This window comes from Pteronotus mesoamericanus, unplaced genomic scaffold (genome assembly GCF_021234165.1).
Source record: "Pteronotus mesoamericanus isolate MK-2021 breed Mesoamerican mustached bat unplaced genomic scaffold, CSHL_Meso_final scaffold_83, whole genome shotgun sequence".
NCBI classification, from domain to species: Eukaryota; Metazoa; Chordata; class Mammalia; order Chiroptera; family Mormoopidae; genus Pteronotus; species Pteronotus mesoamericanus.
The window spans coordinates 2,614,798-2,632,644 of NW_026555328.1; the positions used below are offsets into that span (position 1 = coordinate 2,614,798).

General features: G+C 46.6%; 1 protein-coding gene across 2 annotated transcripts; it reads right to left on the reverse strand.

Annotated features, from left to right (window-relative positions):
• Positions 1–425: 425 nt before the first annotated feature.
• Positions 426–12,140, reverse strand: SERPING1 (serpin family G member 1). 2 transcript variants are annotated; one of them, XM_054563638.1, is made up of 8 exons: positions 12,035–12,140; positions 11,474–11,551; positions 9,342–9,849; positions 7,748–7,882; positions 6,184–6,384; positions 5,862–6,001; positions 1,812–2,031; positions 426–934 (listed from the first exon to the last, which is right to left on the reverse strand). In XM_054563638.1, exons 2-8 carry the CDS (start codon positions 11,525–11,527, stop codon positions 681–683), a joined length of 1,512 nt encoding a protein of 503 aa, XP_054419613.1. In that variant the 5' UTR covers positions 11,528–11,551; positions 12,035–12,140; the 3' UTR covers positions 426–680. The 2 variants fall into 2 exon arrangements, with proteins under 2 accessions (XP_054419613.1, XP_054419612.1); XM_054563637.1 differs by lacking the exon at positions 12,035–12,140 and adding an exon at positions 12,011–12,033.
• Positions 12,141–17,847: the final 5,707 nt, after the last annotated feature.

The window sequence follows — 17,847 nt, forward strand, 5'->3', positions numbered from 1 at the left end:
GGTAGAGACAGGCATAAATGGATTGCATGAATAGCCTCCAGTTAATGACTTTGTCCTGCAACTCTGGTGCCTGTCCTCTTGAACTCCAGGTCTGGCCATGCGACTCTCTTGCTTTGGCGGCTGGGACAATGGCAAACTTGATGCCAGTAGAGATGCAGTTTCTGTGAAAGAGACAGCTTGTTTCTGACTCCTTTCTTGGAGTCCTCCATCCTGCCAACTATTACGGATGTAAAACTCAGCCCAGGGAAGATCAGCCAGGTCCAGCCCACATCGGCAAGACCACTCGGCCAACCCCGAGGCTTGGGTGAAATAATAAATGGTGGTTGTTTTAAGCCACGAGTTTGGAGTGACTTGTTATAAGGCAATAGCTAGCTGATACAAGGACATGGTGGCCATCGGCCTTTAAAACTGAAAGGCAAATGAAGTCGTGGTTTGCCAGTTTTTTATTTTGTAGAGTCTAGTGAACTTGAACCAGAGTAAGCTACAAAAAGCAGTTTGGAGAGTCACAGGGAAGGAATGCTAGAAGAAGATCCCTTCGCCAAACTCTGAGGGTGCCCTTCAGGTGGAGGACAGAGGCCACCAGAGGTGGGACATAGCTGGGGACAAGTCCAGGCAGGCAGCAGGGGCTCAGGGGCAGCCTGCAACTGGTAGGGCTTGCCCTAGCCTGGCCCCAGCAGGTCTCAGGTGCTGGGGTCATACACCCGCCCCATGAAGATGGGGAACCTGTGCTGCTGGTCCCAGAGCAGGAAGAGGAAGGGCTGCTGCACTTCGAAGACCAGCAAAGAGCGTGCCACCGAGACAGCCGAGGCCGCAGCCGCCTCCACCCCGGTCTCTGTCAGCTCCAACACCGCTTGATGCCGCATTGCAGAAACCTGGAGGTTGAGGTCCTCTGTCAGTCTGCACAGGTTGAGGTCATAGGAAAAGTCATAGAATTCTAGGGAACAATCAGAGAAAAAACAGAGTCAAAGGCCAGCATGAACCCTCAGCTGTTGAAAACATTTGTCCTGAATTTTCCGAGTTGGTCCCAAGTCCCAGTACTCTCTTCCTCTTCCTTGCTTATCAAAATATGAATCATACCTTCTGGCCCAGCTCCTGGGCTCCTCCGCCAGTGGGCCCATCTTCACTCCAACCACCACTTGAGAGAAAGTGGCGAGAAGCCTTGCCCCCACCCCCAAAAATCCTGAAAAACGATGTCATTGCTTCCTTGTCAGCAAGGACTTGAAGTGAGGTACTACATCAAAAAGGGATAATACGTTATCAAATGTGGTCATATACAAGGGTGCGATGTCATAACTAGGAAACAAGGTTATCTATCAGGGAAGTCAAGTTCTTTAACAGAAAATGAAGTGACGTATCTGCCAGCGAGGTCAAAGTTCAAGGAATGGAGTCTGTGTTCCCTCTCCTAAACTCAGAAGCCTCTAGTCGCCCTGAGTGTTTCTTGCATAATCCATGGTGTGGTTGAGTGTTACGAAATGTCTCGGGGGGAGGAGCATCCACAGCCCACCTTAGTCACCTGTCTCAGTGTCACAGTGAACAATGCAAACAGTCGAGAGAGCTGAAGGCTGGGTTGGTGTTCTGATTCACTTACAATTGGCCCAAGGGACCTTGGCTAAGTCAGAAAACTTTCTGAGTCATTTCCTCAATGATGTAATGAGATAACAGTGCCTGTCCTGCTAATGCAGGGTTGAGGGACAACCTGAGATTATAGATATAAAGAATACTCTAGAAGCTCTAAATGCATTTTAGGGACAGTCCCCACACCCTTTCCTCCTTTGATGGTCTGGAAGCAGCTCCAAGCTTCCAGGGCTCACCCAGGTTCTCCATGATTGTCAGCATGTCCTGGTTGCTCTTGAGTTTGAATCGGGGCAGCGACACAAAAGTGGGCTGGACCTTGGACATCTCTAGCTTCTTCATGATGCCCTTTAAGACAGAGGTGCTGAGAGACTGCTCCATGTCATTGAGACTGTGTTTCATGGTCTGGGGTATCAGGATCACCATACTCAGGTTGTGGGAGAGCTGCAGTTGCCCCACCTGGAGAAAAAGAGATGCATCTTATCAGTCTTCCCACCCTCTGAGTCCCAAGGCTGATCTTCAGTCTGCTGCTCCAGCCTGTACCATTTCAGCAAGCGGCAGCCAGATCTAAGCTTCCAGGCTATGCCATGAAATGGGAATGTCATTTGGGTGAATAGCACTGGCGAGATGCAGAAGAATGAGCTCAAGTTCCTGATCACACAGGCCGAGGATAAGGATGACACCCTGACTCCACCACTGGCGAGCTATGTAATGCAGGCGAGTAATTTGATCCTTCCGAGCCCTGTTCTCTTCCTCTCAAGTGTGTTGTGCATGAAGCACATAACGTGTATAAGGTACCACCAGAGTTACGAGGTCAGTCCTTTTAAAGACTTTTGATGGTTCTGTGGTGCCTGCGAGAGAAAGTATAAATCTCTTAGTGTGACATTCAAGATTTTGTACCAGCTGATCCTAGCTTACCTTTCCAGTTTGCCATTAGAAAGACTTTCACTGATGACCAGATAAAAATATGAGAGAGGGGAAGGACCCAGGGGTCTAATATAGTGGTTCTCAACTCAGGCTGAATTTGCCCCCAATGGACATTCGGCAATGTCTGTGGAAACATTTTGGTTGTCACAGATGGAGGAGGGGGCTCACAGTATTACCAGGATCTAGTGGGTAGAAGCAAGGAATGATGCTAAATCCTACAATGCCCAGGACAGCACCTCATAACAAAGAATTACCCAATCCAAAATGTCCATAGAGCCAAGGCTGAGATTCCGTAGATCAGTAGGAGATAAGAGGCAATCATTAAAAGGGCATTACAGTTGAGGTTGAAAGATGGACAAGAAGAGACTAGATTGCAGAATTCAATTGGGCAATGAAGAAAGGAACTGAAACCAATCAATTTTTGGAATTTGAAAAACTGGCCCAGAAGGAGCAGGATGTAATTGCTACCAACTGAGGAGCATGGACGTGGGGTTCCTTGGTGGAGGCTCCAACTAGGCTATGATCATTTGGGCAGTATGTACCCTTCAAGTCCTGCGTATGGACCTTGAATCTCTGACCAAAAAGTACCATGTTATAGTCTTGACTTGCCAAGCCAGTAGCCTGGGCAGAACTTAACTGGTAAATATAACTCCTTGGCTGGGTGAATATTCTCTGAGTCTCAGGAAGATTTAGAATTAAGTATGGGAATGACAAAATAAACCAACTTCATAGTATTAACATGAGGTGATAAGCTTAGTTAATCTTAAGAGAATCAGACATGCTAGTTTTATGTTTTTAAGCAAAAGGTTATAGGACAATTTTATTAAATTTGAGAATGATGTCAGGATGTTGGGTTAAAGCTGATTTACCTCTCATTTATTTTAAAAATATTTTATTTATTTATTTTTATACATACTCTGGTTGCTCTTCAGATCATATAAATCTTTTGCCTTTTATTTATTTTTACAGAGAGGGGAAGGAAAGGAGAAAGAGAGGGAGGAAAACATCAATCAGTTGCCCATCATATGCTCCCAACTGGGGTTCCTGCTGGCTACCCAGGCATGTGCCCTGACTGGGAATCGAACTGGCAACCTTTTGATTTGTGGGCTGGTGTTCATTCCACTGAGCCACACCAGCCATGGCAAAAAAAAAAAAAAAAAAAAAAAGGTATACTTATAAAGTATGCCCATAATCTCGAAATGTTTATGGGAATATTGGTTAACTATATTTGTAAATGGAACAAATTGTTTAAAGAAGTTTAATCTCTTCGAAGTGGCTTAATTAAAGAATAAATGAAATTGTTTTACATAAAAATTATTATAGATAATTATAAGTAAATTAGCTTAAAGTTAAAAGGCTTAAGTAAGATTTTGAACTGATAACATTAATACATTAAATAAGCCCTGACCAGTGGGGCTTAGTTGGCTGGGTGTCATCCTACAAAGCAAAAGGTCGCTGGTTTAATTCCCGATCAGGGCACATGCCTGGGCTGTAGATTCAGTCCCTGGTCTGGGTGTATATGAGAGGCAACTGATCAATGTTTTTCTCTCACATTGGAGCTTCTCGCCCTCTCTTTCTCCCTCCCTTCTTTTTCTCTAAAAATAAATAAAATCTTTTAAAAATACATTATATAAGTATCTGTTTAAAAGCCAAAAAACTGTAAATATTGTTCTTTGTGCACAAAACTCCTGCTCTGCTGACATCAAAAAGACTTTACATTATCTGCCCTGGTTGGTGCAGCTCAGTGGATTGAGCACTGGCCTGAGAACCAAACGGTTGCTGGTTCAATTCCCAGTCAGGACGCATGCCTGGGTTGCAGGCCAGGTCCCCAGTAGGGTGCATTTGAGAGGCAACCACACACTGATGTTCTCTCCCTCACTTTCTCCCTCTCTTCCTCTTTCTCTAAAAATAAATAAACAAAATATTTATTAAAAAAAAAAAAAAAGAGCTTACATTATCTTGACCAGTGTGGCTCAGTTGGTTGGAGTGTTGCCCTGATACACTAAGGTTGTAGGTTCGATCCCCAGTCAGGGCACATACAAGAAGCAACCAATGAATGCACAAATAGAACAACAAATTGATATCTGTCTGTCTGTCTTTCTATCCCCCCTCTCTCTAAAATAATAAAAAAGAACCATTCTTTAAAAAACAAAAAAAAAGACCTCACATCGATACCTCCCTACCATATATTCTAAGTTAGAGTGATGGCCTGAACATGCCATACATATTCACTTTGCCTTATACATGCTATTCTGGTTTTGTTAAGTAGTTATAAATAGTCAAACTCACTTAATGGGGATGAAAGGGTGGAAAAGTGCATGAATGGTCAAAAGTAACCTCCTCTATAAAGTCTTCCCAGCCAAATTTGCTAGCACACTGCTGAATTCATTCATTTATTCAGCAAACATATCATGAGCATTTATTACATGTGCCAGTGTGCTAGGCACTGTGGATGCTGCAGGAAACAAGACAGGTAAGGTCTCTGTTCCCAAGGGGAGAGAGACAGAGACAATATTGTAGTCAAATAAGCAAATAATATAATTTCAGATAGTGGTAAATATCATGAATATAATAAAACAGTGATGTTACAGGTGAGGAGGGCACTACTTTAAGGAAGGGGAAGGCCCCTCTACCAAGGCCACCTTGGAGCTGACACCCTGGTGAGCAGAAGGAAAGAGTTATGTGAAAATCTGAGTGGAGAAGGGTCCAAGCAGAGGGACAGCTAAGGACAGCTCCCAAGGTGGAAAGAAGCCTGCATGTTCCACGACACACCCCGTACTTCTCAGCCTGGTACTAAGTCACTGATGTCTCCTACTGTTTTCTGTCTCATAGATCTGTGTCTTGCCCTCCTAAAAAGGCAGAACTATGTGATCACTGGGCATGAGACGCTTTACTAACTAGAATCTTCTGGCCTCCATATTGTCTTCCTTCCCTCCCAATCCACTAAAATAATACTGTTCAATTTCTACTAAGGAACTTAAGCCACTAAATACATGTGTACCATACACGTGTGTGCATATACCACACACGAGATATACCTATACATGTGTACACGTACATGCGTGCTGTACCTGCATGCCTGTATCAGATGAACAGAATAGAAACCTGACTCACTTCTTGCCATTTGATGGAGTAGAGATGAATGAAGAGACTTTAGAATGCTGCTTTCCAGCCTAAAATATACAATGTGTGCCTTGGCCAAGGCTGGAGAAGAAAGAGAGAGAAAAGAACAGTGTGAAAGTACAGAGGGAAGGAGTAGAAGTGATTAAGGGTGCACACCCAAACCAATGGGGCCATAGCAGAAAAGAAATCAGGACATACAAGAGGCAATGAAACAGGAGTGAGAAGAGCCAAGAACTGACCTTGGCCTTCAGCATCGGGTCAGTGAAATGGGCCACCGGGTACTTCTTGCTCATCATCATGGGCACTTTTATCACAGAGGATTTTAAGTGAAAGGGCTCCTTCTTGGTTTTTCTGTAATCAAATGTTGTCTTCCACTTAGCTAGAGGAAAGACAGAGGGGGAGAGTTAACTCTAATGCAGGTGGGGAAAGGATGTAGAGCTAAAATCCTTGTTAGCAAGGGCTGGGACAGGTATTGTACAGTGCGATCCAGTCACGGAACTTGGGGCCAAGTGGGCTTTGAAGCCAGGAGGGGAGGAAGGACCTGGTCCAGGGCCCCCTTACCACTTAGGTTGATAGCATTGAGGAAGATCAGGCGGGTGTCGGAGGGTAGGCTGTCTAGCAGCTGCTTGATGTTGTGGTTGGTCTTCTCCGACACCCAGGTGTTGATGAGTTCCAAGTTGGCATCGCTGTCATTTCCCAGGAGTCTGGGGCTGCCATACACGTTCTGAGAGGCTTTCACAAAGGCGTCCTTTATGGCCAGGTCTGTGGCGGGGGAGCAGGTTGAGAGGAGGAGGCATGAGCCCCCTGAATACCACCCCCACCCTTCCAAGAGCAGGTTTTGAGAGGGGGTGTCTTTCCCCTCACTCTTTTGCTCACTTCAGTGGTCACAGCATGTTGGAGCAGGGGTCCAGGCCACTCCTCTAGTAGATGTGGCAATGAGGCCCAAGAAGGCAAACCCTAAACTTGGAGCAGAGCCCCGCCAGCCTCTGCCTGCTGTGTGACCACGGCTCAGCCAGAAAATTCTGAACGTCCGTTTACCTGTGTTTTCCCCGCTTTCTTTTCTTAATTCAAGAGGCAACAGCGTCTGCTTGCTGGCCTCAGCGTAAGTTTATAATAAGACTTCCAGACTTTTGCTCTCTAAAGCCTAGGTCCACTTAAGAAAATAGCACTTGAAAGATAAATTTTTCCTGGATTAATTAACTGATATTGAATGCAGTTGTATTTTCCACCAACCCAGCAAAGCAGAGGATAATGTTGATCTATAGCAAATAAGTAAATGCAAGAGTACTCACATACCTCTGAGCCATATTTTCCCATCTCTAAAAAGAGGGTTTTTTTTTTCACTTTGTTTTTTGGTATTTTTCTCAGTTTCTACTTATTCATTGTAAAAAAAGTCAGGAAAACATTGTTTCCCTTTATTTAAAGAGAGGGTCAGACTAGATCTGTAGTTTTCAAATCTTTTCAAACAGCAAGACTGTGTTTTGAAATAAAGTCATGTCTGAAGCCCGAGATATGAAAGAGCTGTGGCTGAGCCTGGGCGGGGCAGCTCAGGGCCCAGTTGGCCCCACCTCCTTCTCATGGAAAGGCCACCCCACCCGCCACCCACACCCAACTCCTCTCTGCCTCCCTGATCCCTGCTCCCACCATGACTTCTGAAGCAGCTCTGCAGAAACCTAGCGCTCTGTGTTCAACACCCCGAAGAAAACTGCATTCAATCATTTTGGAAGTTTATTGCCCTTATTACCTACTGAACAATCTAACACATGTAAATGACAACAAAGTCATATAATATTAAAAAAGTACAAAGAGTAGGAGGTCCAAGACACCTCTGACCCAGATTGGCAGGCATTTTTTGCCTATTTTATGTCTCTAGCTCTCTAGCCCTACCTATTCATCCACGCTTACTCTAGACGGAATTGATGGATACAAATGACTTGCCCAAAATCTCACGGACAATCTGGAGCCCCCTGCCTGTCTGTTGAGACCCTTACCTGCTCTGCAGTCCATCATCGATGTTCCAGCGCTAACACTCCCTCTGTCCTTTCCCCCCAGTTCTGGGTTCCCCTCAGAATCCCCTCAGGACCCTGCTCAGCAGCTGTCTCCCCTTCCCCACCCCAGAACTCACCTGGGCTGTGGAAGATCTGAGAGGCTGAAGTGAAGCCTTTGGACGTGTAGGCCTTCAGGGCCTCGTGGACGCAGGTAAAGTTCTCGGGGTAGGAAAGGAGAGTCTCCAAGTTTTTCTTGGTGTTGTTCCCAGCCCCTGCAACAAAGGGAGGAGATGAGGGGCAACTGCAGGAGGTGTGGGGAACCCACCATCGGAACCACTTTTGAGGGACCAGGTTGGAATGGGGGAAGGGATCACATAACACCAGAGCTGGAAATATGGTTCCAGGAGACAGTACACATATCAGAAAGAGAGGGGTGGGGGAGTCATGAATAACCACAGTGAGGCTTTTCCAGGGCTCCAAAATCTCTTGCCCAAAATCTCACGGACTATCTGGAGCCCCCTGTATGTCTGCTGAGGCCATACTCTCTTCCCCTATTTTTCTACCTAATATTTATTCCACTCATCAGTCAAAGCCTGGTCCCATCACTGCCTGTTTCACATGAACTATTATTTAGTTGGTTTGGATTTACCAGGGTTCCCCTATAGGCAGGGACACTAGATCACTATTAAGAGGAGACATCAGAGAATCATAAAAGAGAATGGACGTTCAATACCCTGTCAGTTATTCATTATGAAGTATTTATCATACACATTTTCTATGCAGCAACACTTATTTGGTTCCAGACATTATAAGTGCTTTTCCCACATTATCTCATTGAATCACAATAACCCTTTTACATAAGGACAATTATTATCCTTAATGTGCAGATGAGGACACTGAGGTTTAAAAGGTTAAGTGATCTACTCAATTCAAGATCATAGAGTTCATAAGTGGAGGATGGAGACAGGATTCAAGCCGTATCTTTTGGGCAACAGAGAAATTAATTGAAACCAATCAACTGAATTGGCAATGTCTGAAGTTACTTTGGTTGTCATAACTTGGGGGTTGCTACTGGCAAGTAGTGGGTAGAGGTTAGGGATGTGAGGACTCCAGAGGGAAAGTTCTTACATAGTCTCACTTTGTTGTCTCTGGTAGCCTTCCTAGAATTTCCTCGAATGATAGCTCTGTCTCCACTGCTTGGGGCAACTTGCTTGTGTCATTCCCAGGGATTCCTCAGGGACGCAGAGGGATTAACATTTTTTGACTTCCCATCAAGCCAGGCTATCTCCTGGGCTATCTGCTTAATTTTCTGAGGTAAATACCACCACCTCCATTTTATACAAGAGGACTCAGGCTCAGAGATGTTAAGTGACCGGCCCAAGGTCACATAGCTCGAAAGCAGCAGCATCACGATACTACTCTACTTCTCTCTCTTTCAGTTTCATCCCCCTTATCGTCTGAACTTGAACCATGGTTAGTGGCTGGGACCCTGTTTATATGTTCTTGTATAGCCCATAGGGTTTTATAAGTAAGAGTGCCTGTTAAATCATTGTTACATGAAGGAATAAATGAAAGTTCAAGAATAAAAAGATTCCATCTTCCCTCCTCTCAAATGTAGCCCATTTGTATAGCTCCCTCACTGAGGCACAGCTTTGTAGGTATCTGGGTTGGGGACCCTCATGGGAGGGTCCAACATACAACCTGGAGAGAGAACTCAAGTCAGGTTCTTACCAAGCAGGACCTGTGTGAGCAGGCTGGCGATGCTGAAAGGTGAGAAGACCATATTGGTCTCAGGGTTCTTTACTAATGAGAAGGCATGGTAGAGCTTCACGGAGAAATCTATCAAAGAGTCCTCCAACGCGTCCCTTGCTGATGGATTCTCCAAGTCAGGACAGTAAGTGTCAGGCTCCGGGCAGAGGGGCCCAGGGGTGGGCTGGGTAGTTGGGAGGGTAGGTTCAGTGGTTGACTCGGTGAGGGGCTGAGAGGTGCTTTGCAAAGTACTGTTGGCTCTTAGGATTTCTGAGTTGGTTGTTGGCATCGGAGGAGAGGCTGTGGTGTGTTGAATGGATTGTTTCTCGAGGATCTCTTTCTCTAAGATGTTTCTTTCGCCCCTGGTGTCATCAATGGGTTCATTCTTGGGGATTTCTTCCTTTGAGATTTTTCCTTTGCCTTCCTCTGGCAGGCTCTCTGGATCTGCAGGGCTGTGGTTGGTACCATTCAGATTTGAGGAGGTTCGCCCCTGTGGTTCAAGAAACTACATTTCATTTTTCTACGAGGCACAGTCCTCTCAAACACTCGAAACAGGAAGAGAAGGTAGGGATGTGGACAATGTCCTATAGCCAAGGAATTTCTGAAAAGGCCTGGTGGGTAAGCTACGTGACCTGTAGCCACGGTCAAATTCCTTCAGAGTATGTGTCAAGGCAGGATGGGGCGGGGGGGGGGGGCGGGGGGGCGGGGACATTCTCTGCAGAAGATGAGGAAGAGGCAGGACTCTGCTGACCTGTTACTGCTACATAGGAAGCTGTTTCCCAAACTTTGGAGCTGAGTGTTAACAGCCACTTACCGGTGTTCTTGCTATTTAAAAAAGAAAATATCTGGCCCTGACCAGCGTGGCTCAGTTGGTTAGGCCTTGTCCTGCAGAGCAAAAGGTCGCTGGTTTGATTCCTGGTCCGGGCACGTGCCCGGGTTGTGGCTCCATCCCCAGTCGGGATGCTTAGGAGAGGCAACCTATAAATGTTTCTCTTCTTCTCTTTTTTCCCTCCCTCCCCGTCTCAAATAAATAAACAATCTTTAAAAAAAGAAAATATCTGCCTGCCCAGTATAGACATTTGAGCTTGTGGCCTTTGCTTTTAGAACAGGTGGTTTTTCAAATTGTGGGTTGCAACCCATTAATGGGTATTGAAAGTAAGTGGCATTCCAAAAGGAAGGAAGGAAAGTGGGGAGGAAGAAATAGTATAGACCAGTAGCTCTCAATCAGAGACCATCTTGACACCAGAGGATCTGTGACAATGTCTGGAGGCATTTTGGGTTGTCATAAGGGAGAGCAAGGGATGGGGGTAGGGCGGAGGTGCTACTGGAATCTGGTGGGATACAGCCAAACATCCTGTAATACACAGGACAGCCACTCACACTGAGGAATTATCCAGCCCCAAATGCTGCATGTTCTGGGCTGAGAAACCATGTATTATCCCCATTTCGCTGATATAAGAAACTGACGCTGAGTTGTACTAAGTGACTGGCTCAAGCTGGAGGAAGATCTAGGTGTCCGACCTTGGCCTGATTCCAGGTCCCTACATCACCTGCTGAATCTGAAGGGCTCTGTGCGTGCCACCTTCCGCACACATGAACGCACAGGCCCGGGTAAGCATCCACCTTGCTGCTGGGCTCAGCCTTTGCCCCTGACCTCCCAGACCGCTGGGACCTCTCCTTGTGAGTAATGCCCACCCAGTCCCAGCTGTGTCTGCTACCACTTCTCGGTTTTCACAGGCCCAGCCTCGGGAGAACCTGTTTCAGCTGCCAATCCTCCACCCCACAGCTCAGTGTCCACAGTGACATTGGCTTTTATATCGCAAAATGCTGCCCATTTCCTTGTCCTATGAGGTCCTTCTCCTTAATGTTCTACCTGATAAGTCAGGGTAGGTAGGCTCGGAGAAGTGACCTGCTGAAAGGCCACCACGGCTGGTGCCTGGCGGGTCCGGATTCGAACCTGCATCCTTCTGAGTCCCCAGCTCTCTCCAGTCTCTCTACGAAGGGGGCGGCTAGGATCACACTGGCTGGTCCCAAGAGGTCCTCTCCTCATGCTCCGGGGCCTGAGGGGTTAATCCTAAACTCCCTGCGTGCCATGCCTTGAAGGGGCCACTCACCCCAGCCAGCAGCAACAGCAGCAGGAGGGTCAGCGGGGTCAGCCTGGAGGCCATCTGGGAGGCGACGTCAGCCCGGACCTGCGGAGGAGCCGGTTAGCTTCGGAGCCAGCTTCGAGGTCCGGGGCCCAGCCGGGGGCCCGCCTCATTCTCTTCCGGCCCTAGCCCCTCTCAGCAGTGCCCTCAGCCCGCCCTCTCCCGGCCACTTTCTCCCAGGCTCCTCCCTCCGTTTTGTTTTCCCAAAACCGCTCCCCTTTCCCGGCACCGGCTGGCTCGGCCTTCCCCGCTCAGGCCTGGGTCTCCCTCCATCTGTTGCATCCTAGGGGTCCTGCTTCAGCCAAACAATGAGGCCAGAAGCAGGGGGGAGGAGGGGAGGTCCAGAGGGGACTGGGCACAACAGCCCAGGAGGGGCGGGGGGCGGGAGGGTGGAGGCAGAAGCCTCTGGTGGAAGCAAGTCTGTAGAGATTGCAGAGATAAAAGGGGAGCGGGAATCTGGGGAACTGGGGGAGGGAAATAGGGAGATGAGAAGACCCCCCTCACCATTTCCCCTCCCCAGAACCAAACCTGCTCCCAACTCCTGGTCACTGGGCTGCTTCAGTGCAGACTGAGTGGATAGTCCCATGGGGTGAGCGAGGGTGGGGTGTGCGTGTGTGTGTTGGGGGGGTCGGTCTCCGCTATTGGCTGGCCTAGGACACTGCCCAGTTACAAATTAAGGATGATTGATCGGTGATGTGAGTTCCCGTAAATCCTGCTGGGAGGGACCCCTTGGTGGGCTTTGGGGGCTGGACCAGGGATTTAGCCCTAAGTCCCTTGGGAGCTGGGAGTGGGGAAGCTTAGGTGCAGCTCTCAGCTTTTGACAAGAAAGCTTACTCCTCACGTTAGTGGTTCAGGATAAAAACAACACGGGCGGAGGTTGCTCCACAGTTTATGGGCAACTAGGTTTTTCGGAAATTGCTCATCTGAGCTGATCTTTTGAAGTAACCCTTTCGGAATAGACCGCTTTGTGCCCATTTGATCGTTAAGAAACTGAACCTCGGAGCCCTTGGTGTCTGGCCCATGGTCACTCTCACTTGGGGTAAAGCCTGGGCTGGCCCTAAATCTCCTGGAGTCCTAACCTGGCCCCTGCCCTCTGTGCTCTGTAAGTGCCCTTTCTCTTCTCTGAGACCTGGACCTAGTCAGTGGTCCTCCTCTTGTGACATAGTCAAGGAATGCGGGCACCCAGCCCAGCAAGCCTTAAGTAAAAAATGGAGAGCTGGGTGTATGCGTTTGGGGACAGGGAGACACTTGCGGCGGCCTAGGAACCAACAGACGGGGCCGTGAGACCCGGCTTCCCTCTCAGCACCTCCCCTCTCAGGGTTGCCAGATAAAATACAGGAAGCCCAGTTACATTTGAATTTCAGATACACAAACAAAAAAACTTTTTTGAACTATGATCCACGCAATATTGGCACATAATTATACTAAATTTTTTTTTTTTTTTTGTCCTTTACCTGAAATTCAGATCTAACTGGGCATTCTGTATCTTATTTGCTAAATCTGGCAACGATACCTCCTTTGAAAAACAGGCAGTCTCTGATGACCCAATGGAGCTCTAATGTTCTGTGACCGTCTACCGCTGGGCCTGTCCAGGTTGGCACACACCGGAAAGTCGGCTGCTAGCGCCAGAAGTGCTACTCAAAGGGACAGAAGCGAGAGAGATTATTTGGATGTCTCCTTGGAGTTCCTTGGAAAAGACCCATAAACACTGCACCTGCTTTGCTGGAGCTTCACGTCCTGTGGTCACTTGGGAAGCTCCTACACCTGGGGAAGTTCCTTCAGATCAGTGCCAGAAGTAAAATGGAGTCCCTCTAGTCAAGCTGCTGAATTACTAAAGTCAAAAAGTTGAAGCACGAGGAAACAATTCTAGTCTTGTTTTAACTACCCTGAGGACTTAAACCTTTGAATTTACCAGTTCTGTGTCAATGCCTGGTAACACAGCAGACCTCCAAATAGCCCCCTGATTACTCCCTCCGCCCGCCACCGAAGGACTCAGGTATCCAGACCAGCTGACATCCATCAGCCAGACTGCCTGACAGCTGACGAATAACCACCCTGGACCAATCTTAGGGCTAAGAATGCAGGACTGATTATTTTCAAGAATGTTCTTTTTACTATAAGAACGCTTAACTTTTTCTTTTTCTTTTTTGGAACACTTCTGGGTTCTTGCCTACTTGTGTCGCTGGTATGCACACTTGAAGGCCCTTGAATAAATCTTTATTATTTATTTCTAGCCAAAGCCTCCAGACCATTTTTGAATTCATTTGACACGTGGTTGGGGCAGCTGCACACACAATATTCCTTCTCTATCCCAGCGCCTAAGTGAGGGCCTCAAAGGCACATTGAGCTTGTGGGTTCTGAGAAATGGGTCTGCCAAACAAAAAGAAGTTGCTGGAAGACAACCTCACTCAATCTCTCCTTAATGCTCATGACACCTAGGAAGTGGGTGCTAATATTAATCCCACCTTATGGAAAAAAAAATGAGACTCACAGGCATTAAGTGATTCACTCAACACAACTAGTAAGTGATAGAGCCAAAATATGGACCAAGTCTGTTTGATTCTGTATTAACTGTAACAGAGGGGAGCTGTAACCCATCCCACCATTTTTCTAACATTGTTCCTGTAAGTGCTGACTTGAACTAATATGTAGCTTGTAGATAAATATCATGTTTGTGTAAGAATCCTAGGAACTAACTTCAAAAGATACAGGCTCCAACCTTCAGGCATCACAGCTCCGGGAGATTTGCTGACCTTCGTCCGCAGAGCCAGGCTGATGTGGAGTCAGGATGACGCACACTGGACCGTCACTTGCCTCATCAGAATGGACTGTGCTCGTCTGCATCCAGAGAACTTTTCAACCCCCTCCCTTGATCTCTTTGTTCTGTTCCCGTCTCGCTCCTTATAAAAACCCCCACCTCCACCAAGATGTGAAGATGGGCTTTGACACGTGAGTCCCTCATCTCCCAGATGGCTGGCATCTGAAAAGAAACCACCGTCCTTTACCTCGGCCCCTGCCTCCTGAGTATTGGCTTTCCAAGCGGCAGGCAGCCGGACTTGCATTCGGTTACATTAACCTCTATAAATCACTGGCGTACACGGGGGCTGTCCTGAGGCAGGCAGCAGGCTGAGCCTCCTGGGTGCCCTGCTGCAGGAGTCTGAGGCTCTGTGGACCCAAGTCTCAGGGTGGAAAAGGCTCAGTGGAGAGGTTTCCCAGCCTGTGGGTCTACCGCCATCAGCCATCTCAGCTCAGAGGTCGGTGCCATCCCTGCGCTCTGGGCATTTAGAGGGTGTGTCTGCTGTGTGGAGACTCTCCTGCCTAAAGAAGCTGAAGCTGAGGCTCTGCCCGACTGAGACACTAGCACTTTTCCCCAGAAGAATGGCCGGAGGTTGACTTAATTGAGGTGTTTGGAGAATTCCTCCCTGGTGCGGGTGTTCAGCTTAGGGCTGTGCCTTCAGTCCTTCCCAGGTCTCAGGTTTCTCTGGCATGAGAACCCTCCGTGCTGGTGGGTGAGGAGTGATGAGCCCTCAGGGACGTTTTCCCTCATGTTTTCTGTGTACATGGCTTCTCCACTCTGGTGTTGGACGAGGTTCAATGTCTCACTAAAGCTCTTTCTGTACTCAGAACATTTTATCATGTTTTTCTCCTACTTCAGTCCTCAGATACTGAAGGTTCAAGTTGCTGGGGGTGAACGCTTTCTTCTCCTTGAAAGAAAAATTATACAAAACTTGGAAGTAAGGCAGAAGAATCTGGGTCAGTTGATTCTCAGAACACAGAGAATCATTTGAGTGATAATTTTCTCAGTTCTTCCACAGGCAGGACTCAACTAGGACTACTCCAGATGCAGAGAGGTGTTGAGGATTGATGAGAAAGAATGACTTGGGCATTAGCACTCAATCCCCTTTTCAGAACCCCGACTGAGAAATACCATTCTAGGTGATGAAGATTTTCGTTGACTTCTTATTTATGATGGTCAAGGCCCAGAGTCAATCATGGCAGATGTTGACCTACCAAAATGGATAAGATACAAAAAAAATTTTTATTTTTTTGGTGTGGTTGAGATGAGAGTGAAATGGAAACATTTGGAAGAGACAATAACCATAAGTCAAAAGGTTATAGTCTTATTGTCCTATAAGGCAGCAGCCGGTTTTGTAGCTATTTAGCTTTGTTATTCAAGAATTCTCTTTTTCACTGCGCACGCGCGCACGCACACACACACACCAGCTTCTTGCATCATTCTTTGAATCAGCTTTGTCATCCTGATGTTTGTCTCATTAATGTTCTCACCATGTGTTTGTGTAAGGATGTTTCTGCCATTCTGAGAGCTGAGATTTGGCTTTTCCTTTTGAGGGGCTGTGGATGCTTTGCAAATAAAGATGGACCACTGACTGAACCTTGTCTTTTCCTTTTCTTAAAAAAAAGATTTTACTTATTTATTTTTAGACAGAAGGGAAAGGAGGGAGAAAGAGAAGGAGAAGAACATCAATGTGTGGTTGCCTTTTGCACACCCCATACTGGGGACCTGGCCACAACACAGGCATGTGCCTTGACTGAGAATCGAACTGGCAACCCTTTGGTTTGCAGGCCAGCACTCAATCCACTGAGCCACACCAGCCAGGGATGAACCTTGTCTCTTATTTCCTGCAAACATAGCCCTCTCTGGGTGAGGAGGAGACATAGACTTGGTGGCCATGAGTGAAGGGGCGGTGGGTGTTCCTGCTGCCAATGCTCCACTGACATCTTCATTCATTCTCTCTCTCACAAGTCTGTCTCACATGGGCTCTTTCCCACTCAACTTTCCAGGGACCAAGCCTTCCCGGGAACCCATGGGAAGTCTGCATTCATTGGCCCTCTTTGCTAAACACCCTCCTCTCAGATATCAGCACTCCCGTGCCCGTGGCGGCATTATTCACAGTAGCTAAGAGGAGGAAACAACCTAAATGACCACCAACAGATGAATGGGTAAAGAGAATGTGATACGTACGTGGAACTCCTTAGTCTTCAAAAGCAAGGGAATTCTGCGATATGAGACAACCTATTGGACCTTGAGGACATTATGCTAAATGAAATAAGCCAGACACAGAAAGACAAATACTATGTGATTCCACTTATATGAGATACCTAAAATAGTCAAGTTCATAAAATCAGAGATTGCAATGGGGGTTATCAGAGGCTGTAGGGGCATTTATTAATTGACAGACATATGGTTTCAGTTAAATAAAATGAACGAATTCTAGATCTGCTGTACAGTATTGTACCTATAGTCCACAACAATGTACAATTAAAATATCTTAAGAAGATAAATCTCATGTTGTGTTCTCGTCAAAATAAAATAAAATAGTCCCTCTTCTTTTCATCTTCCCTCAGTCTTCTGGTGGAAGATGGGTGGGGACGAGAAACAAAGACAGGAACTAGATCCAAATAATCGTTCAGACACAAACACCCCAGAACCCACTCACACAGTGTATTTGGAGACCCTGGAAGGCCAAGGAATACAAAACTTTTCTGGGTAGACAGAGACATGTGATGAGTCTTTACAGGTGTTTTAAGTGGTCTCATTTCTTTCCTTCTAAGGAAATTTTATATTATTCTGTCAAAGTTATTGCTGCAATATCATATATACGTTTCGTTAAAAATTTCCAGAGAACGTAGACATTTATAAAATGAACAGTTATTCCAGATACAATTGCTGATAACAGTTGCAAGTGTGTTCTCCCAGACACTCCTCTTTATTTATAAAGTTGTATAATTTTATACACCTCTTCCACACACATAATTATTCTTTTCTTACTCAGTTAAGTGTAAGGGCATTGTTCTGTCTCCTTCTTCCTAACAGCCACATAACCTTCCATTGTATGGTTATATCACAAACTATCTCTTTGATCTGACATTGAGACACATTCGGCTTGATCCCCCGGCTCCCTAACTGCATCCTGGTTCCAAAAGGTTCCCTGCTGTCTGCCCGCTGTTGCACTTCCCACTCAGTGGCCTGCTTGGGTTCTCTATCTGTCTCTGACCTTTGCATCCAACTCTCTGTTATCACCTCTTTGGATAGAAAACCTAGGTTTGGACTATTTACTCAGCTGTGAATTTAGTCCTCTTTGGATTGTACCTTCTTGTTTTAAAACTTGTTTTGCTTCTGTCTATTGAGAGATATCTATGTATCTGTATGTAGCTTGTCTCTCCATCTATCAACCAATCTATCTATCTATCGATCTGCCATCTATCTGCTATTTATCTATGTATCTATCTATAGAGAAAGAGAAAAAGAGACAAGGTATTTGTTCTAGTAAGGCCTTCAGCTAATGGGGTGAAGCCCATCCACATTATAGAGGGCAATC